Genomic DNA, 27,769 nt, shown 5'->3' on the forward strand with positions numbered 1-27,769 from the left:
TCTTGGCAGTGCCATAAGCGCCACCATCCTGTTTTTCACTTCTGTGTGTGCACGCAGAAGCTGTGTTTTTAATACTGTGCGTGCATCTGTGCAGCGCATGAGGAAGTGAACCAGCAGTGAGGTAAGTCCAAACCCACCCCTGCCCCTGTTTTTCTCTCACATACAGTGACCTCAGGGTCCATTTTTCTGCTGTTTCTCTGACTTCTTTTTGTACCATATCCATCATTGGATAATGGCAATCATGTTGGCAATCCTATTTTTATTGTCAGCTGCATGAAAAAGTGACACTGAGTTTTGTCCATAGTTATAAGGAATCAAAGCTAACTTGAAGGCAATCATACAGATTGTATGTGGCAAACAATAAAGTGTGTAAGAAAAAAAATGTCTAAACATGTAACAGGTGGGGAACTCATCAGATTTGCTGTTGACACCAAACTGGCAGGAATAATCAACTCTCCAGAAGAGGCTCAAGATACAGAAAGATCTTGACAGACTTGAACATTGGATGTTAACTAACAAAATGAAATTCAATGGCAAAAAAAGTAAGGTTCTACATTTAGGCAAAACCCCCGAAATGCACAGGTATAGTATATGTGGCACCTTGCGCAACAGTAGTAACTGTGAGAAGGATCTTGGACAACCATTTACATGTAGATATGAGCCAGCAGTGTGCAACAGCTGCCAAAAAAAGCCAACACAGGCTGCATTAACAGAGGGATGGAATCAAGATCACGTGAAGTATTAATACCACTGCCTTGATAAGACCACACTTGGAATACGGCATTCAGTTTTGGTTGCCACAATGTAAAAAGGATATTGAGACTCTAGAAAAAGTGCAGAGAAGAGCAACAAAGATGATTAGGGGACTGGAGGCTAAAACATATAAAGAAAGGTTGCAGGAACTGCGTATGTCTAGTTAATGAATAGGATTAGGAGACACATGATAGCAGTGTTCCAATATCTCAGGGATTGCCACAAAGAAGAGGGAGTCAGACTATTCTCCAAATCACCTGAGGGTAGAACAAGAAGCAATGGGTTGAAATGAATCAAGGAAAGAAGCAACTTAGAACTAAGGAGAAGTTTCCTGATAGAACAATTGATCAATGGAATGGCTTGCCTACAGAAGTTGTGAATGCTCCAACACTGGATGTTTTAAGAAGATGTTGGATAACCATTTGTCTGAAGTGGTATAGGGTTTCCTGCCTAAGCAGAGGGTTGGATAGAAGATCTCGAAAGTCTCTTCCAACTCTTGTTGTTGTGTTATAGATACTTGCTCAAACATGTATCCAAAAGGAGATCCTTAGATTGCAATACACTTTGTAAAATGAACATTTAGAATCAAGTGTTTCCGTGTCTTGTAATGTTTTCAACTCTCCAAATCATATATATGTGTCAGTTACCTTCATGCCAGGAAACCATGAGGCTGGTTCAAATTCCTTACTATAGCTGTAAAAAAAAATAACTTAATTAAACAAAACAAGATTTCTATACCATGAAAGTCACTCTAGATTTGCTGTCTCTTTTATTTTGCATTTTCTCATTTTTAGCTCTACTGAAGCAACAATAAATGTTACTGTTCCTGATACCATTACATCCTGGGTAGCCAGCGCATTTATAATATCTGAAAATCTTGGATTCGGTGTGATGAAAATACCCATTGAGGTAATAAATATTTAAGATAATTCTGCACATTTGCTGGGAAAATAAGAATTTAGAAACCCTTGTTGAAGTTCATATTTAGTAGCATGGCTTCTGTTCAATAGTTCTTTAAAGTCTCTTAGTCATTAATTTGTTTTTTTCAAAAAATAATTCAATACAATTTATCAACATTTTATATCAGGATAGTTTATGTTAATGCCATGAAAAACAAACCCAAATGAAACTGAACATACAGTATTAGTTATTTATAATATAGCAGCCTTAAAATAAGGTAATTATCAGATGTTATATTTTAGCATAAGATACAGTATGTAGAAGCTGGGCCATTTCAAACATCTTTCCAATAGTTCCAATAGTCCAATAGATTAATTTGCATGTGCCAAGGACCTGGAGGACACAGTCACAATAGAGAAAATTTTCTAAGTGAAGTTCAATCATATTGAAGTAATGAGAGCATCAGTCATATATCAATAGCATTGGGTAGTTGTGCATAATGACTCTTCTGCTTCTTATAGAGATTATGGACTTTGAGCAAAGAGTGAAAAGATGCTAGTTGATTGAATGTAACATTGTTTTCAGTACATTGATGGATTTATTTTGTTGGATTTTTCAAACCCCACTTCCTTAGGAATTTGTCCCAACATATTGTAGCTCAGCAAACTCTGTCAATCTCTACTGAAATTGTACAGATGGTGGAACCAGCTGAGGGGGACACAGCAAATTGTTGAGAAGAGCTTTTGGTATGTTGTGTAGAAGTCTAACTAGTAAAGCAACTACAACATTATAAGAGATGAGCAGACTGTAGAGGGCAGTCCAACATAAGAAAAAGGGTAAATAAACCAAAGGATTTTCACAGTACTGTAGTTATCTTTTTGTTGCCTTAAAAATAGAGAAGGCTTCCTGTTCTCTATAAGATCTGCAATATTTTAATATTCTTGGCTCATCCTCCAGGGAATAGTATGGACTTAGTGATGTGAGGCTTTCACTTGGATTCTTTTAAGATAAGAATTTTAATTTAAAAGTATGGAATTAATATAATAAACGACATTCAGTGTGAATCTTAGATTTTACTAAAGCAAAAAGGTTGTTTGGATCCAGATCTTGGAATTTGCAGCTATTCTTACACATGTAATAAAAAATATTTAGAGCCATCCTCTCATTCAACATTTTGGATTCAGAAAAGTTTATTTCAGGATTAGATACAAAATACCATTAATATTTATTTAATGTATATTTGTAGATGTTGTTTTAATGAGGCACTTTCAGGCTTTATCAAAGGACATGCTTGGCTGCACATGCTTACAGTTGAACAGTCTTGTTATACATTCAAAACCAGAGTTTCACTCTGGTTTTCTCAGTGACTGATTTCACCACTGTGCATTATATTCAGATATTTGCTTATGGTTACACCATGTTACATATTAATGGGCATGAAAAATATTTGTATAGAAACTGAGTGTTTCACAAGCTTTATGGGTATAGCACTCAGTTTTAACTTGGGTAAATTATTAACATGAATTACTTTTGTGTGGCTTAATTTTGTTTTGCTATAATCTAGTCCATCCCATTTATTTTCCTGCTGAGTTTCCTTGTAGAACTTTCTCTCTCAAAATCTCAGAGAGTCTGATAGTAACTTTTAATCAGATGCACAGACTGCCTTTACCTGATGGAGGATTTAAATATGTAAAGTTAAGGCAGGAGAACGAAGGTGTAATGCAGAGGAAGACTACACTGTGAATATAGTATGAGTCATAAGTTTTAATCAAGGGTTAAATATACAGAGGGGCTTCCCACTTTGAACTTCATCTCCCTTTACATTCACCACTCTCTGCTAGCCACTTGACTATCTTCTTTATGAATACAAAACCAGTCCAAATGCTAATTGGAACTTTGGAAATATGTGGGAAATCATTCTTTAATTTCTGTTCATGACTAAGATCTCACAAATCACATTATTTTTTCAGATTTTGGCATGAGGAAAAAATGAGCAATATAAGAGATGGGTTGTAAGCACCATGACCTCACTTAGAGTCAGGGGTGGGCTACTGCCCAGACCGGGGCGGGGGGGAGCGCAGTGGGGTACCAAAAATGGAGCTCCACCCCAGAGCACCCAATTTGAACTGAAAGATGTTGAAAGGAAATGTAACACGGAGCACTAACTTATCATAATCATTACCAGCGGTTTCTGCTTCTCTTGGTTCTTCCTATTTTCGATGTCTGAAAATTGAGAATTTGAAGCAAGCTTCTCTATCTCTTAATTAATTTATTGGGGATGCATACTTCAAAAGCATGCCAAATATATGTAATCTCTTTATCTTTTTAGGTAACAATGTAAAGCTAGGAAATACTTTACAATCCTTTTGTCAGAAGTTTCCATTTTTTTCAGGGAGATTTTCAAAAGCAAGAAAGTGCGATTTTCAAATCTCTAATTCTTAATAATGTATAACTTTTGTTTTTCAGTTAGAAGTCTTCCAGCCTTTTTTTGTTTCCTTAAATCTTCCTCCTAGTATCATAAGAGGAGAACAATTTATATTGGAAGTAAACATCTTCAATTATTTGAAAGAAAGGACTAAGGTAAATAAACAAATGATATGTATGTTGTTGTTGAGTGGGTATGACTTATTTTTAATAATGGGGATTTTTAGATAGTGGGTTCTATATTAATTGGATTGGATTTGTATTGCATTTTTCTTTTTATATGTTGTGAGCTGCCCCGAGTCCTTGGAGAGGGGCGGCTTATAAATCCAATAAAAAAATAAATGTTGAAATTTTGTGTTATATATACTTTTTATTGCATTTTCTTTGCTATTACCACTTTAGATTAATTTTACTTTGATTGATTTTTTTTAAATAAAGTAAGCATTATTAAGTATTGTTATCCCACTAGTTTAAAAGAAATTACGAACATAGTTATGCATATATTACGATTTTGCATCAATGTAAGGATTCAGTTTGCAGGCAGATATGGAAAACAGTTTGGTTTGACTCATAGGCCAAGCAGTTCAAGTACTCCTCCTCATCAGATGCTTGACTTGAGAAGTTGGGAGTAAAGATCCAAATGGGTGGGTTGATAACAAGGGCCAGTTTTGCTTCTGCTCTTCTGAAAGTACTAAAGACAATAAAATCCTTCTAAGATAAGCAGAACTAAAGATGAGCACAGAGACATGTGAACAAAGCAAGTCCCCTTCCCCAAACATTACAGCTTGAGAGTTAAACCAGAAAAACTGTTCCTTTGTAATTATTAATCATTCCGATCCCCACTCTGCTATTCACTTGGGCATTTTTCTTCTAGTGAACAATACAATTACCGTAAGTTCTATCTTATCTCAAAATGTCGAATTACAACTGAACCTTTAGTGAGGCTCAAGTTGCTTTGGTCATTTCATGCTACAACGCTGTGGCCAAGCCCAGGTGATTTTGTGCATATCCTTTATATCTATCAGTGATTTGTTAGGAGCATTTTTATGTTCTATCAAGTTTAGGAACTTCCAGATGTGTATATGAGTGTGTGTGTCTGTACACACATGTATGTATGTATGTATTTGATATTTGTTTCCAGAAGGAGTTTTCCTCTGATATCTTGTTTTATTTCTCTCTTTTCAAAAGATGTTTTTCAGTCTTGTGTTCATTCCCCTAGCTCCAGTACTGCATTATAGTATTAACAATTGGTGCTAGTAGCCCAAAATATTAACTAACCACTTCTGTTTTGTAGGTAACAGTTATCCTTGATACAAGTGATAGCTTTGAAATTTTTGTTCTCTCTAATAATAAAAATGCCATTGGAAACCAGCGTACAGTTTGGATACCAAGTGAAGATGGGAAGACTGTCTTCTTTCCGATTAAGCCAAAACAGATTGGAGAAATTTCCATCAGAGTGACAGCAAGATCACCCATTGCTTCTGATGCTATTCTGCAGAAACTATTAGTGAAGGTAATTTAAAGGAGCCATATTTCAAGAATCTTTTTCTAGGACAGATGAGAAGCTTTTACCCAAGTCCCATTTTGATCATTTTTTAAAAACACCTATGGATCATTCAAAAAGAAGTCAGAAAATCTCACAATAAAATACTGAACAAGATGAGGTTGGAGATGTCTTGAAGTTGAAGGGTGAGGTAGGGCCTAATAAGCCAGATTCTCAGTTTTTAGATTTAGAAATTGACCGCCCAAATCCCAGTGTCTGGTCAGGTCCCACAGAGTTGGCCTCCTCAGGATCCCATCAGCCAGACAATGTGGGCTGGCGAGACCTAGAGGAAGAGCCTTCTCTGTGGAGGGCCCGGCCCTCTGGAATCAGCTCCCCTCACATTGCCCCCACCCTCCTTGCCTTTCGAAAAAGCTTAAAGACTCATCTTTGTCGCCAGGCCTGGGGTTACTAGATCTTTCCCCCTGACCAATGAGTGTTTTTTAGTGTGTTTCATGGGTGAATGATAATTAATGTTTTAAATTATATTAGGACTTTTACGGTTTTTAATTGTATTAATTGGATTTATATGTATTATTATGTTTTTTATATATGTTGTGAGCTGCCCCGAGTCCTTGGAGAGGGACAGCATACAAATCCAATCAATCAATCAATCAATCAATCAATCAATCAATCAATCTATCTATCTATCTATCTATCTATCTATCTATCTATCTATCTATCTATATATATATATATATATGTCAAATGTTTTTTTAGCTGGAATTTTAAAATTAAGGGAGACTAGGATGGTCCCATTTCGGCCTTGAAATATACGTTCCTTGAAATATATCAGGGTGATCCGACATAAAAACACACACACACACACACACACACACACACACACACACACACACACACACATATATATATATATATATATATATATATATATATTGATTGATTGATTGATTGATATATGTGTGTTTTAAAAACACACACACACACACACACACACACACACACACACACACATATATATATATATATATATATATATATATATATAAAATAAGTAAGGCAGGTTTTCTGGTTTGCCAAATGAGATGATGGCAGACCAGTGATGGGTTGCTACCAGTTCACTCTGGATTGGGTGAACCGGTGGTGGCGGGTGGCTCCACCTACTTACCCCGATGTCTCTATGCATGTGTGCACACACTCCCAATAGCAAACTGGCATTGAAGGTAATTGAAATCCACTACTATGGCAGAAATATTGAAATCTATAGTGCCATTTCCTAATACAGACCGTGAGTGACTGGCTGATGGGATCCTGAGGAGGCCAACTCTGTGGGATCTGACCAGACGCTGGGATCCGTGCGGTCAATTTACTATAAACTTAATAAACACTTATATATAATAAGTGTTAATAAACTTAATAAACACTTATATATAATAAGATTCAGTTATGATATCTTTCAAGCTTCTGAAACAGGAGCGTATGAAAAAATGCTTACTTTTGCAATATTTTTCATTTGCTTGAGTATGGTTCTCAGTGCTCCTTCAGAAATTGTTGAACTGTACCTTTTAATAGACAGAATGAAAAGGGATGAAAGAATTGAAACTGTTAAATTACAGGGACATTAATTTGTGTGTTGGCTTGCTGTGTTTGGAGTATACAGTATTCTCCCTTCCTGAAAGTCACTCAAAAAACAAAGCTTTTCCCTCACAAAATGTGTACTGCATGAAATGTTGTGCTGGTTACTGGCTCAACTTAGCTTCAAAAACAGCCTGGAGAAATTCATAGAAGAATGAGAATCAATGGCTAATATAGCTAGACCTTGACTTACAACTATTTGTTTAATGATTATTTGAAGTTACAATGCCCTAAAAAAAGTGACTTGCAACCTTCCTAGAGCCTACACCCCTTGTAGCATCTCAATGGACATGTGATCAAAATTCTGATTCTTGAACATAAATAATTATTGTTTTAATGTGTAATACTTGTTTATTTTTAATAGGCTGAAGGATTAGAACAAACGTATTCAGAGACGGTTCTTTTGGATTTATCCGAAAGAACTTATCTTACAGAGATTTTGAATTTCAATTTCCCCTCTGATGTAGTTCCTGGCAGTGAAAGAGTGCAAGTTATAGTTACTGGTAAGTGTAATTGTATTTCCTCGGAATACAGTTTTAGCTGTTTCTAATTGCTGGGTAAATTATGTTAGTTATTTAATTATTTAATTACTATTGTTATTTTAGAATTGTGTGTGTGTGTATGTACAGCCATACTATATATACTCAAAAAAATAAAGGGAACACTCAAACAACACATCCTAGATCTGAATGAATGAAATATTCTCATTGAATACTTTGTTCTTTACAAAGTTGAATGTGCACGACAGCATGTGAAATTGATTGTCAATTGATTGCTGGATCAGGCCAAAGGCCATCGAGTCCAGCATTCTGTGTCACACAGTAGCCCACCAATTGTCCATGGGGATCTTGAGCAGAAAGAGAAGGCAAAACCCTCCCTTTCCCTTGACCCCCAACAAGTGGTACTCAAGGGAATCCTGCCTGCCTCAACCAATATAGAGGCAGCACTTGGACATCCGTTTCAATAACCATCTATATGCTTGGCATCCATGAATCTGTCTAATCCTGCCTTGAAGCTATCAAGGCTGACAGCTGTCACGACCTCTTCTGGAAGTGAATTCCATAAACCAACGACCCTCTGGTTGAAGAAATATTTCCCTTGATTTCTCCTCACTTTCTTACCTGTGAGCTTTAGGGAGTGCTTCCTTGTCCTAGTATTGTGTGATAGAGAAAACATTTTTTCTCTATCCACCTTTTCTATCCCATGCATGATTTTATACACTTCGATCAAGTCACTCCTTAAATGCCATCTTTCAAGGCTGAAGAGACCAAGGCATTGCAACCTGGTATCATAAGGGAGGTGCTCCATTTCCTTTATCATTCTGCTTGCCCTTTTTTGCTTCCTAATTAAACAGTTTGATTTCACAGAAGTTTGATTTACTTGGATTTACATTCTGTTGTTTAAGTGTTCCCTTTTTTTGAGCAATGTATCTTTATCTGATGAATGCTCTCTACATGGGGTTACCTCTGAAGAGTGTTCGGAGACTGCAATTGATCCAAAATGCAGCCGTGTGAACTATCATGGGCCTTCCCAGATATGCCCATGTTTCGCCACCGCTCCGTGAGCTGCATTGGTTGCCAGCTATTCTTCAAACACAATTCAAAGTGTTGGTGTTGACCTTTAAAGCCCTACATGACTTAGGACCTGATTACCTACGGGACCCTCTATTGCCTCATGTATCCCATCGACCGGTTAGGGCCCACAGGGTTGGTCTTCTTCAGGTCCAGTCAGCCGGACAATGCCAGCTGGCGGGCCCTAGGGGAACAGCCTTCTCTGTGGTTGCCCCTGCCCTCTGGAATTAACTCCCCCCGGAGATCCGTACTATTCCCACTCTCCCAGCCTTTCGGAAGAGCTTAAAAACACATCTATGCCAGCAGATGTGGGGCTGTTGAACTTGGTCACTTTGCGCCAGCCCATATCATTGTTTGAGATATGACAGAGTTGTATGAAATGGGCATATCTGTGATATGTTTTAAGTCAAGGGGTTTTTATAGTGAAGTTTTATCTAATCTTTCATAGTTGAATGTCAATACCATACCTGACGAGACGGAGTGGCTATGGGTTTTGCCTCCCAAGGACAATTCCATCTGTCCATCCATCACCCTTCGCCTGGTGCACCAGTTGCGGCCCTATTTGGACAGGGAGTCATTGCTCACAGTTGCTCATGCCCTCATCACCTCGAGGTTCGACTACTGCAATGTTCTCTACATGGGGCTACTTTTGAAGAGTGTTCGGAAACTTCAGATCATGTAGAGTGTGGCTGCGAGAGCTATCATGGGCATTCCCAGATATGCCCATGTTGCCGATCAGTTTCCGGTCACAATTCAAAGTGTTGGTTATGACCTATAAAGCCCTATGTGGCATCAGACCAGAATACCTCCGGGACTGCCTGCCGCCGCACAAATCCCAGCGACCGATTAGGTCCCACAGAGTTGGCCTTCTCCGGGTCCCATTGATGAAACAATGCCGTCTGGCGGGACCCAGGGAAAGAGCCTTCTCTGTGGCGGCCCCGGCCCTCTAGAATCAGCTCCCCCCGGAGATTAGGACTGCCCCACCCTCCTTGTCTTTTGCAAACTTTTGCAAACTCATCTATGTCGCCAGGCATGGAGGAATTGATATATCCTCAGCTGCCTTGACTTTATGCATGGTGTGTATAACTGTATGACTGTTTTTTAATAGGGGTTTTTAAAAACTGTTTTAACATTGGATTGTATATGATGTTTTATTTGTTGTGAGCTGCTCCAAGTCCTCGGAGAAGGGCGGCATACAAATCTAATAAATTATTATTATTATAATGGAGGATCCCTATATTACCCTAGACCAGTGATGGCAAATCTTTTTCAGTCCCAGTGCCAAAAGCGTATGCGTGCATGTGATAGCATGCGTGCATGTGTCAACATCCATAATACATTTTATAATATTTTAATTAATTGGATTAATGTATTGGATTGTCTTTTCACTTGTTGTGAGCCGCCCCGAGTTTTCGGAGAGGGGCGGCATACAAATCCAAATAATAAATAAATAAAATAAATAAAATAAATGCCCTGCGCATGTGCACAAACCTCCCCCTCCATGCTGCACACAAGCCTCACTGGAGCCTCCTGACTTCCAGTAGGCCTATTGGGCTGCTTTTCACTGTCCCCAGGGTTCAGGAAAGCCTCTTGAAGCCTGGGGACAGTGAATATTTTAATTAAATATTTTATATAGAATGTTTTAATCCCCCCTTGACTTTGTTTACATGTTTACTTGTTGTTACTGTTGCCCCTTCCATCACTGACTTGCAAATTTTATCTTTCAGGTGACAAACTTAGTTCCTCCATCAGTGGTTTGGACTCACTGATCAAGATGCCTTATGGTTGTGGGGAACAAAACATGATTAGTTTTGCACCTAATATCTATATTCTGGATTATTTGAGTAAAACAGGCAACCTCCAAGCCCAATTTAAATCAAGCGTCGTGTCATTTATGAGAGAAGGTAGGAATATGTTTGGGTAACAAACATACAATTCAACGCGCGTTCCTTTGAAAGCATTAAGACCAGCTGTTCATTCTTGAAGGAGGTTTTGTTTAAGAGAAGCTGTAACACTATCTTGGCATAAATAATAACATTAGGAAGCTGATGTCCCTGGACTACTTAGTTGCCTTTTGAATACAACTGGCCCATTTTAAATTTCAGTTTAAATTAGTTTAAACTTGGTAATATCATACCAGGAATAACTATATTTAGACTGACTTCCCAAATCAGTCTCCAGCAAAGATAGAACAAAAGCTACCAGCCACAGAAACAGTTTTGTTTGCTTTGTTTAACTCCATGGGTTTCATTTCGCCTGACATTTGAACTTTAGCTACTCCAAAGTTGCACAGTTACTTTCAAAAACGATGAACATCTGTTTTTTAAAAAAACTCTTTGAAGTCTGCAAGCAGTCTGTCACTCCCTGTAGATTGATTGATTTTGCCTTGGTTTTGTTGAAATTCTCCAAACATAGTTTTATTAAAGTTATTTAAAATGAGTCATAATAGTATGCTAAATTGAAATTTAGTAATTATTGTTTCACTTAAACATTACCTGTTTTGGGATTTAATATTCTTTGAAAACATTCAAATAATACATGTTCTTTGGATTCTTTTCTAGACAAAACAAAAACTGCATTTAATGCTAAAAACAAGTATTAATCTTTGCATTGTTTGGTCGCGTTGATGGATGATGTCTGGCGGGCCCAGGACAGGGGCTTGTCCTCTGTCCTGGTGCTCCTTGACCTCTCAGCAGCTTTCGATACCATCGACCATGGTATCCTTCTGCACCGGCTGGAGGGGTTGGGAGTGGGAGGCACTGTTCTCCAGTGGTTCTCCTCCTACCTCTCCGGTTGGTCGCAGTCGGTGTTAGTGGAGACCTCTAGGTCTCTCCCTTGTGGGGTGCCTCAGGGGTCGGTCCTCTCCCCCCTGCTATTTAATATCTACATGAAACCGCTGGGCGAGATCATCCATGGACATGGGGTGAGGTATCATCAATACGCCGATGATACCCAGTTATACATCTCCACCCCATGTCCAGTCAAAGAAAGAAGTGGAAGTGATGTGCCGGTGCCTGGAGGCTGTTGGGGCCTGGATGGGTGTCAACAAACTCAAACTCAATCCAGATAAGACGGAGTGGCTGTGGGTCTTGCCTCCCAAGGACAATTCTATCTATCCATCCATTACCCTGGGGGGGGGGAATTATTGACCCCCTCAGAGAGGGTCCGCAACTTGGGCGTCCTCCTCGATCCACAGCTCACATTAGAGAAACATCTTTCAGCTGTGGCGAGGGGGGCGTTTGCCCAGGTTCGCCTGGTGCGTCAGTTGCGGCCCTATTTGGACCGGGAGTCATTGCTCAGAGTCACTCAAGCCCTCATCACATCGATGTTCAACTACTGTAATGCTCTCTACATGGGGCTACCTTTGAAAAGTGTTCGGAAACATCAGATCGTGCAGAATGCAGCTGCGAGAGCAATTATGGGCTTCTCTAAGTATGCCCATATCACTCCAACACTCCGCAGTCTGCATTGGTTGCCGATCAGTTTCCGGTCACAATTCAAAGTGTTGGTTATGACCTATAAAGCCCTTCATGGCACTGAACCAGAATATCTCCGGGACCGCCTTCTGCCGCACAAATCCCAGTGACCAGTTGTTTTTTATGAATTTTTTAGCTTAACATTGTAATTGGATTGGTGGGTATTGGATTTGTTATTATGTATTGTTTTTACTTTGTTGTGAGCCGCCCCGAGTTTGCGGAAAGGGGTGGCATATAAATCCAATAAATCTAATCTAATCTAATCTAATAATAGTAATAGCTTTTGTTATTATTGGTGTAGTAGTAGTCTTTAATTGTTTTATATTTCTATTTAAGGCTGATACTTAATTGTGAATTATGTGTATACAATACAGTAGTGGACAATTAATATAGCTTAAATTTTATATCATATACCCACATTCCTGAGAAGGTTTTGCTAAGATTAGACCAACATCTGACAGCTGTAGCTAGAGGGATCTTTGCACAGGTTCGCCTAGTGCACCAATTGCGACCCTACTATGAGTCATAGTTACTCATGCCCTTGTCACCTCACAGTTAGATTATTGCAACACACTCTACATGTACTATGAAGAGTGTTTGGAGACTACGTTGGTCTAGGATGCAGCCGTGTGAGCTGTTGTCGGTGCACCAAGTTACACCTATACCACATTATCTTTAAAACCCTACATGGCTTAGGGCTAGACTATCCTCAAGAACGCTTCTACCACATAGCTCCCAGCAATCACAGAGTTGGTCCTCTCTGGGTCCTGTTACTAAACAGTGTCAGCTGGCAGGTCCGTGGGGGAAGGCCTTTGAGATTTGGCCATAAATGTTGTTTTATGGTTTTAACTGTTGGATTTAACTGTTTTAACTGTTGGATGTGCTGGTGCCTGGAGGCTGTTGGGGTCTGGATGGATGTCAACAGACTCAAATTCAATCCTGATAAGATGGAGTGGCTGTGGGTTTTGCCTCCCAAGGACAATTCCATCTATCTGTCCATCACCCTGGGGGGGGATTATTGACCCCCTCAGAGAGGGTCCACAACTTGGGCGTCCTCCTCGATCCACAGCTTACATTAGAGCACCATCTTTCAGCTGTGGTGAAGGGGGCGTTTGCCCAGGTTCGACTGGTGCACCAGTTGCGGCCCTATCTGGACCAGGACTCACTGCTCACAGTCACTCATGCCTTCATCACCTCGAGGTTCAACTACTGTAAAGTTCTCTCTACATGGGGCTACTTTTGAAAAGTGTTCGGAAACTTCAGATCATGCAAAATGCAGCTGCGAGAGCAATCATGGGCTTCCCCAGGTATGCCCATGTCACACCAACACTCCGCAGTCTGCATTGGTTGCTGATCAGTTTCCGGTCACAATTGAAAGTGTTGGTTATGACCTATAAAGCCCTTCATGGCATTAGACCAGAATATCTCCGAGACCGCCTTCTGCCGCACAAATCCCAGTGACCAGTTAGGTCCCACAGAGTTGGCCTTCTCTGGGTCCCATCAACTAAACAATGTCGTTTGGCAGGACCCAGGGGAAGAGCCTTCTCTGTGGTGGCCCTGACCCTCTGGAACCAGCTCCCCCTGGAGATTAGGATTGCCCCCACCCTCCTTGCCTTTCACAAACTTCTTAAAACTCACCTCTGCTGTCAAGCATGGGGGAATTGAGACATTTCCCCCTGGCTTATATAGTTTTATGTATGGTATGCTTGCATTGAATGGTTTTAAATTAATGGGTTTTTTAGATACTTTTTAAATATTAGATTTGTTTATTATATACTGTTTTATTATTGTTGTGAACTGCCCCGAGTCTATGGAGAGGGGCGGCATACAAATCTAATAAATAATAATAATAATAATAATAATAATAATAATAATAATAATAATTGTTTTTAAACTGTTTTTAGAGGTCTTAATATTATTTGTATGTTTTATTTTTGATTGTGAGCCACTTAGAATCCCTAGGGAGTTGGGCAGCAAAAAAATTGAATAAATAAATAAATAAGGTTGGGAAATTGAATTTTAGTTTCCAACTCTCAGAAGTTGCCTGTCTTTGTATTATGTTGTTTATACTTCATAATGGGAATATATAAACAGTGTTTGAATAAATCCAATCCTTGTGGATTTTAGCCGATTAGGCCATTAGGTTCAGTGAGGGATAAATCTTTCAGAACTGCATCTCTTGACAATGCAGACTACTTAGTTTTTTTCAATACGCTTCTCATATTTCATTTGTTCAGGTTATCAAAGAGAGCTTCTCTATAAAAGATCTGATGGCTCTTTCAGTGCCTTTGGAAACAGTGATCCCTCTGGGAGTACATGGTGAGCATCTATATTGTTGCACAGTACCCAATATTTATTTATTTATTTAATATGGAGTTTTTATAGTTTGTTATTATTATAACATGTCAAATTCAATCATAAAATGGGCTGTGTAGGGCTTTAAACTCTATTTTTTCCAAATTAGAAGCCTTGCTGGCTGGGGAATTCTGGGAGTTGAAGTCCACACATCTTAACATAGCACAGGTTGAGAAACACTGATCTAAACCAGCCATTTAATAGAGAAAATTAGTTTGGGCAAACATGTTTAACGCTATACTTTCATTCTAGGTTATCAGCTTTTGTATTAAGAAGTTTCATTCAAGCACGACCATTCATTGATATTGATCCAGATATCCTGGAGAAAACAGCTAATTGGATCCTTGGTCATCAGAAATTTAGTGGAGAATTTGAGGAGCCTGGGCGAATTCTACATACCGAGCTTCAAGGAGGCACTAGTGATTCTGTTTCACTGACAGCTTATATCTTGACTGCTCTATTAGAGTATCAATTCAATGAGGTAGCAATGATAGTGATATTAATGTATAGAAATACAATAAATTAAATTAAATTAATTTGAAACAATTTACTATATTTGAAACAAATTACTGTAAAGCTGTTTACAACATAGGCTAGTGCTTTAAATCAGGATAATGCCAAAGAATGCATTTGAAGCTGAAATATTCTCAGGCAACCAGTCCTTTTTTTCACAATCTGATCTCTTCCAGATGTGTTGGATTACACATCTGATTAGTTTTATGGGAATATGGCTGTAAAAGAACATCTGCTCAATAGAAGAAGGGTGATCTATATGGATTGCCAAAAGCTCATGGATTTAGTCAGGAGTTATTAACAGTTCTGCTTCAAAAAGACCAGGAATTGAATCTGGGATCTCTTATGCTAGCATATTATATTTTGCTCTTCTCAAATGAGGCTTTATCTTTGCTGAACAGTATTCTGCTTGAATAACGATTAGTGAGGGAATCACTTTTTACAGTCACTCATGCCCTTAACACCTCGAGGTTCGACTACTGCAATGCTGTCTACAAGTGGCTACCTTTGAAGAGCATCCAGAGAGTGCAAATAGTGTAAAATGCAGCTGAGTGAGCTATTGTGGGTCTCCCAAGATCTGCCCGCATCTCAACATCACTCTGTGAGCTGCATTGATTGCTGATTAGTCTCCGGATGCAATTCAAAGTGTTTGTTATGACCTATAAAGCTTAGGACCGGATTACCTATACGACCGCCTTCTGCTTCATGTATCCCAGTGACCAGTCAGATCCCACAGGGTCGGCTTTCTTCAGATCCCGTCGGCCAGGCAATGTCGTGTGGCTGGGTCTAGTGGAAGAGCCTTCTCTGTGGTGGCTCTGGCCCTTTAGAACCCATTCCCCCTGGAGATTCTTAGCACCCACACCTTCCTGGCCTTTCACAAGGCCCTGAAGATCCATCTTTGCTGGCAGGCATGGGGGGCCGTGAGTGTTAAAAACTAACTCTGGCCACGAATGGTTAAATTAGTTGGGTGAATGTGGATGATTGTATTTTAAGATAATGGGGTTTTAGAAATGTTTAGATTTGTAATACTAGATTTCTACCCATTTTGTATTGTATTTATTATGTTATAAGGCACCCTGAGTCGGTTGAGAAGGGCGAAATAGATAGATAGATAGATAGATAGATAGATAGATAGATAGATAGATAGATAGATGGATGGATGGATGGATGGATGGATGGATGGATGGATGGATGGATAGTTAGATAGATAGATAGATAGATAGATAGATAGATAGATAGATAGATAGATAATGGATTAATTCCCAGTTGTGCAGAAATGGGGAGCTTTTTATTTTGGGGGAGAGGAACTTTATCTTTTACAAAGTGGAATAGGACAGGATTTTTTTTTTGTAGCATTGACTTTTGTTTCCTAAAGAGTCACACTCCTAGTAGGTAAATATTTTTTCAAAAGATTTAGTAATGAAGGAGCACCCGGACATTGATTGTAATGCCTGCATGACATAATAGCACATATTCATATTTACATTTCTGAACCAACAACTTGGCTTGGTTCAAGATAAATATAGGTAGATGCCAGAAATACGTAGAAGCCATATTATTGTTATACACATTCTAATAGGAACAAGGTTAGTTCAAAATCCTCCAGCATCATCTCATTCTAGGTCAATAATTATGTGTCTCCTTAGTTATATGAATGATTGGAACATAAGAATGTTATTACTAAGGCAGTTTTTATTCTTTAGTGCAAATCAATTTTGATGGGATTATAATGCAAAGAAACATACAAACTGCATATGGCTTGCAATTATCACCACTGCCATCAGTCATACTGCTGTTTTTATTAGATCCCAAGATAGCAGCAAAAATGGAATTTTGAAAATCACAATATATGGTCTGTTTATAATGATACTATGTTTCCTTGCTAGCTATCTTCTGCCTTTTAAGGTTTCCATGCTGATAGTCATTGACTTGCATCTGAAAGTGAGTCTGCAATTTTGGTTATAAATTACAGTGGTCATAAAACGGGTCATCACATAACCGTGTTGATTGTATGCTTTTTTTTTTTTGCAATAATCATTAAGTGAAAATTGTGTTCATTAAGCAAACACATTTTTTTCCTGAAACTGGAAGTAAGCACATGTGTTTGTGGAAGGCTGCAATGGCCAAAAATGTGGCCAGTTGCCTAGCACCCACTTGACCAAGGGTAGAGATGGACGTTGGATTGTAAGTCCCTTTTTTGAGGTTGGTCATAACTTCAAACTGTCTATAGACAAAACATATTTAGAAGGTTACAGTCTTGTTCAATTCCAGTTTGCTGTGATCTTTTGTAGCACACCCCACATTTTAGCATTACAGTGTTCCCTCGATTTTCGCGGGGTATGCATTCCGAGATCACCCACGAAAGTCGAATTTCCGCGAAGTAGAGATGCGGAAGTAAATACACTATTTTTGGCTATGAACAGTATCACAAGCCTTCCCTTAACACTTTAAACCCCTAAAGTGCAATTTCCCATTCCCTTATATCATTACTCACCATGTTTATTTATTAAAGTTTATTAAAAAAATATTTATTAAAGACAGATGAAAGTTTGGCGATGACATATGACGTCATCGGGCAGGAAAAACCGTGGTACAGGGAAAAAACCCGCAAAGTATTTTTTAATTAATATTTTTGAAAAACTGTGGACTTTTCATGAAGTTCGAACCCGCAAAAATCGAGGGAACACTGTATATGTTTTTATCTTGAATATAAAATTGCTATGTAATAGTTTGCCATAAAGACTACTACTATGGTAGTTATTCTGGTTAACTGTAAAGTATTTCTGAAGGTGCTACTTTTCTTTTTCCAGAACGATGAATATATTGAAAAAGCACTGGAGTTTCTTGAATTTCAATTGAATAACATCGTATTGGATAATCATACACTGGCTCTTGTGACCTATACATTATCACTTACCAAACGTACAGCAGCAAAGGGAGCACTTGACAAACTGAATGAGAGATCAGAACAACAAGGTAGTGTAAAATAGTCTTTCTGCCTGGTAGAGTCATATGACATTCCAGTTACATTTAGGACAATATATGCCAATAAAAGAAAAGAAACATAAAATGGGTTGATGTCCTCTATATAGAGGTCTTCAAATTTGGCAACTTTAAGACTTGTGGACTTCAACTCCCAGAATTCTAAGAATTGAAGTCCACAAGTCTTAAAGTTGCCAAGTTTGAAGACCCCTGAGAAGTTATTTATGGTCATATTTGAAATGCTTAGTGTTACAATATAATTATAGGATACCTTCTGGCACTGAATTCAATTCAGTTTCACAATATTAAAGACTCTATTCAATTAAAAATGTGCAGGTAGCAATTAATAATCACATGTGAACTATTACCTGATTTGTACTTTTTCTGCTGCTATAAAGAAAATCATATAAATCATGTTCATTGTGCCTATAATCTGTACCTAGCTGTTCAGTTGGCCACTTATTAAAATTTAGTAAGACAGAATGGAGTAAACAATTGGATCTGATAACTTGGATTCTAAATGGCACATCCCAACAGTAAGACTTTATAATTTGCCTATTCTTTTTGATGTAGAATATTTATCACAAAATGCAGGTTTTATTAAGTCATATTCTGAAAGAACAGAAAACTTCCAGGTTCACCTGTTTTGTCATATTCTCAAGTAAGATTCTTAAGCAGAATTTCTGCAAGTTCTTACTAAGGTTTTAAAGGGGTAAATTTTTTTCTCTCCACTCATACAGACATGCAATATCATACACGGTATTGTTAAAGTATTTGTTTCCCTCCTGTTATGTACACTTCTTATTGGGCTATTTTTTTTGGCTGCCTTCCTTAAAAAATGTCCTTTTTATTTAGGGACTTATATAAACCTAGTGTTTCTCCACAGCTGCTGATATCATTGTGAATATTTTTGGAGCAATCAACTCCTAGAGAACTTATTTCCAATTAGCATATTTATTTTATTTTATTATTAATTATATAGGTTGGATGTAATGATGTGAAGGCATACCTGTAGAGAGGGAAAAATTTCTAATAAGCAAACATGCCTGCATTTAGGGGCCACTTTGGCAATAACAAGTATTAACTAAAAACCTGGCCTTCAATGTGAAAAATTAGAATGGGTGAGAATAGGTTTTGTTTGATTATGAACTGATTTGCTCTTTCTGCTTGCCCTAATATGAGAATGGCCAACTTGATTAAAAATTTGGCCTATATGGAGCAAAAAAAAAAATTCTCTTTTTTTCCCTCTCTCTCTCCTTCCTTCCTCTTTTTTTCTCTGTCTTCCTCTCTCTTCCCCCCTTCTTTTTCCTCTCTTTCTCTCCCCCATCCTTCCTTCCTTCATTTCACTCTTTCTTTCTCTCTCTCTTTTCTCTCTCACTCTTTCTTTCTCTCTCTCCCTCCTTTCCTCCCCCCTCTCTCTCTGTCTCTCTCTTTCTCCCTTTCTATTTTTTCTCTCTCCCCCATCCCTTTCTCTCTATTTCCCCCTCCCTCTTTCTTTCACTTTCTTTCTCTCCCTTTCTCTATCTCTCTTTTTTATTGTGGGTGAAAAGAGAAAGATGATTCCTCAAGTCTTTAGGGTCTCTCGCACGTTTTCTCAGAGACCGCCTGGCAACCTGTATGTTCTGTCTGCCGCAGAATGAGGCAGCCCCAGACATTGACCAAGGTGTGTGTGTGTGTGTGGGGGGTGATGCCTGAGATGGCATTTGCCTCAGAATCCGAGGTCTCTGTTCCTTCCCGCCTTCACGGGTACGACTGCAGCTTCCTTTGAAGCTTTTGAGGAGTGCTTAAGCTCCTGCCCGAGGAACCTTCCCCTTCTCTCCCTTTCCTGTCTCTGAGCCAGGCCGGCCTTGCGATCTCTCTCTGCCTTAACTGCTCCTCCACCGGCTCCCTTAAGCCCCATTGTGGCTCTCTGCTTTCTCCATTCGTTCTTTTTCTGCCCTGGTTGCTCTGGAAATACCTGCTGCCTTCAGGCCTGCCTTCCTTCCTCCCCATCTTTCTGGACCTTCCCCTCATCCTGCCCAGAGGGATGGAATCCACCGGGACGTTGCTGCCCCCCCGGTTCCCCTTTAGGTGGGTGGGGCTGGATCAGAGGGGCAGCTGCGGGAGGCCCCATGCATCATTTAGGGGCTCAGTGACAGACACGAGGTGCCCCCCCATTTGAAACCACCCCTGGATTACGAGGCCGAGGTGACTGATACATCCTTAGCCTCCCTTGGGCAGAGAACCTGCGTGGCTGCCTCCAGACCGCCATTTCCAGGCTCCCGCCGCAGCCCTGGGGGAGGAGAACTTAAAAAAAAAGCGGGACATTTTTCAAAGGTCGCGGGACAAATCATCAAAAAGTGGGAGTCATGCCAAAATTGGGACATCTGGTCACCTTACATTAAGTGCAATTTAAAAACAGAAGAAAAAAATAACTGGTGCTTCATTTCCTGCCGTGGTTGAGGATAAAAAAGCAGCAAAATTCACCAGTTGGAAGCTGTTATACACTGAATAGAACATCTAGTCATCACTGTGGCCAAAGTAGTGGAGAGTAGGGGTGGGTTCTAACTTTGCTTCCTCCCATGCCGCGTGCGCCTGCACATGCTCAGTGCCAAATGAATCTTCCTAAATCACCTCCCAAAAGTCAAAACCAAGATGGAAATGCATGCACAGTGCTCTAAACTCTCCTGCGCATGCGCAGAAAAAAAAATCCCAGAAAAACAATCTTTTTCCCCAAATAATTTGAAAACAAACAAACAAACAAAAGATAACTGCACCCACAGACTGGCACCAACTGAACCAGTTCTGTGACATCTTTGTCACGTCATCAGGTCCAAGATAGGAGGTCCGAACCAGGAGAAACCCACCTCTGGAGGAGAGGGTTGTAATTCAAAAATTGATTTCTTCAGCCAGTTTCACTTCTAGCTAGTGGAAGTCAAGCAGCTGAAAGCTACATACAGAAAAATCTTATCTGTAGTAGAACAAATTCTAGTTCAGTAATTTGATAAATGTGAAATTGATTTTGGGGCATGGATGGGAATAGTTATTTTTAAATATGAGAAACTATAGGATTAAGAAGTTCAGTACTTGATTTCACTCTGCTGAAAAAGAAAAGAAAAGCTTAAGAAGAATGAACTCTCTGACCTTACAAAGTTGCGTCCTTTCCTTATGAGGTGAAAGCTTCTTTCATAGAAACATAGAAACATAAAAGTCTGACGGCAGAAAAAGACCTCATGGTCCATCTAGTCTGCCCTTATACTATTTTCTGTATTTTATCTTAGGATGGATATATGTTTATCCCAGGCATGTTTAAATTCAGTTACTGTGGATTTATCTACCACAACTGCTGGAAGTTTGTTCCAAGGATCTACTACTCTTTCAGTAAAATAATATTTTCTCATGTTGCTTTTGATCTTTCCCCCAACTAACTTCAGATTGTGTCCCCTTGTTCTTGTGTTCACTTTCCTATTAAAAACACTTCCCTCCTGGACCTTATTTAACCCTTTAATATATTTAAATGTTTCGATCATGTCCCCCCTTTTCCTTCTGTCCTCCAGACTATACAGATTGAGTTCATTAAGTCTTTCCTGATACGTTTTATGCTTAAGACCTTCCACCATTCTTGTAGCCCGTCTTTGGACCCGTTCAATTTTGTCAATATCTTTTTGTAGGTGAGGTCTCCAGAACTGAACACAGTATTCCAAATGTGGTCTCACCATCATTCTATATAGTGGGATCATAATCTCCCTCTTCCTGCTTGTTATACCTCTAGCTATGCAGCCAAGCATCCTACTTGCTTTCCCTACCGCCTGACTGCACTGTTCACCCATTTTGAGACTGTCAGAAATCACTACCCCTAAATCCTTTTCTTTTGAAGTATTTGCCAACACTGAACTGCCAATACAATACTCAGATTGAGGATTCCTTTTCCCCAAGTGCATTATTTTACATTTGGAAACATTAAACTGCAGTTTCCATTGCTTAGACCATTTATCTAGTAAAGCTAAATCATTTACCATATTACAGACGCCTCCAGGAATATCAACCCTATTGCACACTTTAGAGTCATCGGCAAATAGGCAAACTTTCCCTACCAAACCTTCCCCTATGTCACTCACAAATATATTAAAAAGAATAGGACCCAGAACAGATCCTTGTGGCACACCGCTTGTAACCTGACTCTGCTCAGAATACTCGCCATTAACAATAACTCTCTGATGTCTACGCTTCAGCCAGCTGAAAATCCATTGAACTATCCAGGGATTAAGTCCAATCTTCACTAATTTATCTATCAGCTCTTTATGTGGAACCGTATCAAAGGCTTTGCTGAAGTCCAGGTAGGCAATATCCACGGGACCACCTTCATCCAACACCTTTGTGACATAGTCAAAGAAATCAATGAGATTAGTCTGACATGATTTGCCTTCAGTAAAGCCATGCTGATTTGGGTCTAATAAGTTATTGTTTTTTAGGTGCTGATTTATCCTCTTTTTGAGTAGAGTCTCCATCATTTTAACTACAACTGATGTCAAGCTAACTGGCCTGTAGTTACCAGCTTCTTCTCTACTGCCCTTCTTGTGAATAGGCACAACACTGGCCATTCTCCAATCCTCAGGAACTTCTCCTGTTAACAAGGATTGGTTAAACAAATCAGTCAGGGGGGTAGCAGTGACAGATCTGAGTTCTTTAAGAACTCTGGGGTGGATGCCATCTTTCTTTTTTCTTTTTCTTTCCAAGGAGAACTAAGATTCTGGAAATCACCATCTTCTGGACTCTCCAGTTCCTGGCAGCCACGTTCTGCAGATATTGAAGTTGCTGGTTATGCTCTCTTGTCTCATTTTATTCAACAAAGATTTTCAAAGGGGTTTCCAATTATGACATGGCTAAGCAAGCAAAGAAATCACCTGGGAGGTTATTCTTCTACACAGGTTAGAAATTATCTTTAAAAAATTATTATCACCAGCTATTTATGGAAAATAATCATTAAAATTTTATATGGTCCCAGGGGTATATCATTTCCATTTAAAAATTTGAACCAGGAATCTGTCAAACGCTGTGGGAAATTTGATTGATGAGCTTTTCACTTAGGGCCTTCTGCATTGCCAGAAATTTATATATATATCCATGTTTCAAAAAACAATTAGAAAAGATTTCAATTCTCTAAGGAAGCCGGCCAGAATTTTGTACTCTGTGTGCGTTCCACAGTTAATTTTCTACACAGATCAACAGAATGGCTGCAATTGATTCATCAATCATATTAGAAAAGGTCAGAAAGTTGAATATGGGCTTGGGAAGACCTAAGTTCATTTATTTGCACCAAGGCAACGTTAGAATAGAATAAAATAGAATTTTATTGGCCAAGTGTGATTGGACACACAAGGAATTTGTCTTGGTGCATATGCTCTCAGCGTAGATAAAATAAAATATACATTTGTCAAGAATCATGTGGTACAACACTTAATGATTGTGATAGGGGTCAAATAAGCAATGAAGAAGCAATATTAATAAAAATCTTAGGATATAAGCAACAAGTTACAGTCATACAGTCAACATGGGAGGAAATGGGTGATAGGAATGGGTTATGGGTGAATATACAGTGTTAGACACATTGCTAAGATAAGTTTTTTGTAAATATGCTTTATTAGACAGGCAAGAGTGGCTTGGTTCTGATATGATAAATGTCCACTGACTGAACTCATGTATCGTATTAAGCCAAACTATATCAAACTATAATAAATGAATTATGTCCTACTTCCGTAAGAGTTGCTGAGTGAGCAAATGTATACCTTCCTAGATAAAACTATAACGTACAGTAGTTGCTGTCATGCTTGTTGGATTTCTATGTTATTTATGGTTTTAAGTGATCTTCTTCACTTCACCCAGCAGAGTCTATTATATTTGAGTACACGATACAATGACTCCAATATAAAACTTATGCTTTTATTCTTTTATAATTGAACTGGTTTCATATTTACACAAATAAACAACTTGACAGTACAGTATAACTACATTTCTCTCTACATCTGCTCTCTATGATGCAGATTCACCAACAGTCAGCATACGAATCCCCAGAATTCCATCTTCCAACTGCCAAAAACTGATTTACATACCAATATGCAAATTAGCTCTCTCTTAACATTCCATTCCCTTTTTCCATGCTATATGCCAACACTGCTGACTTTACCCTTTCTAATAATAAAGGAGCATTTGGACTGGATAAGTGAAGATTTTTTTAAAAATCTCAATGTAACCTATTGCTTCAGGATTTCCAAATGACTTCTCATCTAGGTAGCTAACCAGATCTGTACCTACTTAGCTTCTGAAATCAGCCAGGCTTCCTTAGGTACTCTTGCCATCCTGGTTGATCTACTTACTTCATCCACATTTATATTAACTGTTCTTTCTTCTCTGGGTAGGACACCATAGTGGCTCTGCAGGCCCTGAGTAGCTTTGCGACACTTACAGCTAATGTTGTCACAGAAATGGACGTGACAGTGAATGGAGCCATGCATGAAAATCCAACAGTTCTCCAAATTAATAATGAAAACAGTTTTGTTCTGAAGACCAAAGAGGTACTGAAATTGTTGTGTTTTTTTTTTTTTTAAAAATCAATGTTAGGAAATTTATCTAATTTAGAATTCTTTTCTGACCATAATAAAATCTGCCATCTTTTTTAGTTTCCAGCTTCACAGCCTGTTAGAATTACAGTTTCTGCAAGTGGCCGTGGTTTTGCTATTTTTCAGGTAGGCACATAGAGTCATTTTTGTCTCTCTTCTTTCTTTAAGGATTTTGGATTGAATTAGAAACTCCATTTGGTAGGTTCATATTTGAATTAGCAAGGGTGGAGTCAATATCATATTAAGAACAAGTTAGATTCAGAATCAAGTCACAACTGCCCTTATGATTTTAATACTTTAGATTGTTTTCTCCGTATGTTATTCTTTTCGGTCTTTTTAAAACTGTTTTGATTTCTACCATAACATCATATTAATATAGTAATTCTATACTAATAGAATGTTATTGATTAATTCTAGTAATTATGTAATATTCCCAATGTACTTATCAAATTAGAAAGTATAGTTTTGATTCTAATTATTGTGTGTGAATGTCTCACCAAAAGAGATTTTGCTTTCTTCTTCCCTGCTAAATTCCTGGTGTTTTTCCAGAAGGTAATTGTAATAGCATTAGGATTTATTTATTTATTTATTGATTGATTGATTGATTGATTGATTGATTGATTTGGTTTGGTTTGGTTTGTATGCCGCCCCTCTCTGCAGACTCGGGGCGGCTAACAACAGTGACAAAAAACAGCATGTAAAAATCCAATACTAAACAACTAAAAAAAACCTTAGTATAAAACCAAACATACCATGCGTAAATTGTAAGGCTTAGGGGGAAAGAATATCTCAGTTTCCCCATGCATGATGGCAGAGGTGGGTTTTAAGAAGCTTACGAAAGGCAAGGAGAGTGGGGGCAATTCTAATCTCTGGGGGGAGTTGGTTCCAAAGGACCGGGGCCACTACAGAGAAGGCTCTTCCCCTGGGTCCCAGCAAACGACATTGTTTAGTTGATGGGACCCGGAGAAGGCCCACTCTGTGGGACCTAACCGGTCGCTGGGATTCGTGCGGCAGAAGGCGGTCTCGGAGATATTCTGGTCTGATGCCATGAAGGGCTTTATAGGTCATAACCAACACTTTGAATTGTGACTGGAAACTGATCGGCAACCAATGCAGACTGCGGAGTGTTGGTGTAACATGGGCATATTTGGGAAAGCCCATGACTGCTCTCGCAGCTGCATTCTGCACGATCTGAAGTTTCCGAACACTTTTCAAAGTACAGTGATCCCCCAATCATTGCGAGGGTTCCGTTCCAGGACCCCTAGCAATGATCGGGTTTTAGCGAAGTAGCGCTGCGGAAGTAAAAACACCATCTGCGCATGCGCAGATGGTGTTTTTACTTCCGCAGCGCTAGCGAGGAGCCGAAGATTGGGGGCCGCACGGCTGTTTTAAAACATCGCTGCCGGCATGGGGGGCTTGCCAGCACCCCCCGGACCCCCAACCTGGGTTTGGGGGGGCTGCTAGGAAGCCCCCCATGCCGGCGGCGACGTTTTAAAACAGCCGCGCGGCTTGCCAACTGAGTCCCGAAGACAAACGTCAAAGGCGAACTTCCGCGTTCGCTGGCGCCGCTCGCTCGCCGCTTCCCAGCTGAGTCCTGAAGCCAATTCGCTTCAGGATTCAGCTGGGAAGCGGTGAGAATGAACGGCGTGGGCGGGCAAGGGCGGGCGGGGCGCGCGGGCAGGCAGGCGGCGGACAAGCCGTTCGCTGGCGCTGCTCGCTCGCGCTTCCCAGCTGAGTCCTGAAGCCAATTCGCTTCAGGACTCAGCTGGGAAGCGGCGAGAATGAACGGTGTGGGCGGGCGAAGGGCGGGCGAGCGGCAGCGAGGAGTTTGCGTGGGCGGTGGGGAAACTCCTCGCTGATGCCCGCCGCTCACCCTCCCGCCAGCAAGAGGGGGAAGACCTAGGGAAGCCGCCCAGCAGCTGATCTGCCCGGCGCCATCTACGCATGCGTGCCCATAGAAAAAAGGGCGCGCATGCGCAGATGGTGTTTTTACTTCCGGGTTGCAAAATCGCCATATAGCCATTTCGCAATGATCGGGATCGCAATACCCGGGGGATCACTGTAGTCCCATGTAGAGAGCATTACAGTAGTCGAGCCTCGAGGTGATGAGGGCATGAGTGACTGTGATCAGTGACTCCCGGTCCAAATAGGGCCGCACCTGGTGCACCAGGCGAACCTGGACATGCTGTTAAATGTCACTTTAAGATTATTATTCTATGTACAGGATGGATCTTCTAAATAGGCACCAAGGCTTCTTGATGTGAACAGTTTTATTCTGAACTGTAGTATAGCTTGCAGCATAACAGTGAACTCTGATGACAGATATGTTGTTAACTTCATTTTGGATCTACAGCGGCTTTCAGGAAATTCTGAACATCGGTACTATCAGTATTGAAGTGTTGTCCTTTATAAAAATGCAACCTAGTCCACAATTCAATGTAATAATGGGCTGTTAGTAAGCAATGTGGCAGCTGTAATTTTCATGCAATTGCTTATTTGCAGCAGTGTCTTCCTCTCCTTCTTCAGCCTTCCACTGTGTTTAAAAATAGTCATTTGATTTTTCCAAAGAAGATCTCCTCCTTCCCTTCTCTCTTCTTTGCCACAAAAATTGTTGCTTAGATTTTTCAGTGTTCATTATATATCTTTCTTTTTTAACCCTGGCAAAATGCATACACATCATTCTATTGTTGGCCAGTAGCAGATTGCTCTTTTGTCCAATTCTCACACATCATCCGACATAGCAAATCAAATGCTGTCTGGTAGCCCAGGGGAAGACGGGAAGGAGAATGAAAACAAGTTACAAAAGTATCTTGGCATGTGAGACCTGTCTCCATATTTGGACTCCTGTCAAGTGAAATGGTGTTCTCTATGGATCAAAGGGAAACTAGGGACAAAGAATCCAGTTAGCATAGAAACCCCAGGCCTGTTTTACATCTTTTTATCTTTAAACCTTGTAAAATGATTGGATTACATGAGCCAAATTCCATGTTGATTAGAGTCCAGTACAAATAAACAGTAGAATATGTGACATTAACAATGCAAGACCACAAACAGAATTTGAAT

The 27,769-nt window shown here is 39.6% G+C and overlaps 1 protein-coding gene across 1 annotated transcript in view; it reads left to right on the forward strand.

Annotated features, from left to right (window-relative positions):
• CD109 (CD109 molecule) overlaps window positions 1-27,769 on the forward strand; it is a 90,571-nt gene that overhangs the window by 42,160 nt on the left and 20,642 nt on the right. Inside the window, exons 19-29 of the mRNA XM_070764042.1 lie at window positions 1,548-1,662; window positions 4,120-4,233; window positions 5,372-5,590; window positions 7,578-7,716; window positions 10,512-10,688; window positions 14,498-14,579; window positions 14,868-15,096; window positions 17,939-18,104; window positions 22,827-23,017; window positions 24,506-24,661; window positions 24,767-24,832. Of these exons, the coding sequence (XP_070620143.1) occupies window positions 1,548-1,662; window positions 4,120-4,233; window positions 5,372-5,590; window positions 7,578-7,716; window positions 10,512-10,688; window positions 14,498-14,579; window positions 14,868-15,096; window positions 17,939-18,104; window positions 22,827-23,017; window positions 24,506-24,661; window positions 24,767-24,832 (1,654 nt within the window). The remainder of the gene's footprint in view (window positions 1-1,547; window positions 1,663-4,119; window positions 4,234-5,371; window positions 5,591-7,577; window positions 7,717-10,511; window positions 10,689-14,497; window positions 14,580-14,867; window positions 15,097-17,938; window positions 18,105-22,826; window positions 23,018-24,505; window positions 24,662-24,766; window positions 24,833-27,769) is intronic.

This window comes from Erythrolamprus reginae, chromosome 1, assembly GCF_031021105.1.
Source record: "Erythrolamprus reginae isolate rEryReg1 chromosome 1, rEryReg1.hap1, whole genome shotgun sequence".
In the NCBI taxonomy this organism is placed as follows: Eukaryota; Metazoa; Chordata; class Lepidosauria; order Squamata; family Dipsadidae; genus Erythrolamprus; species Erythrolamprus reginae.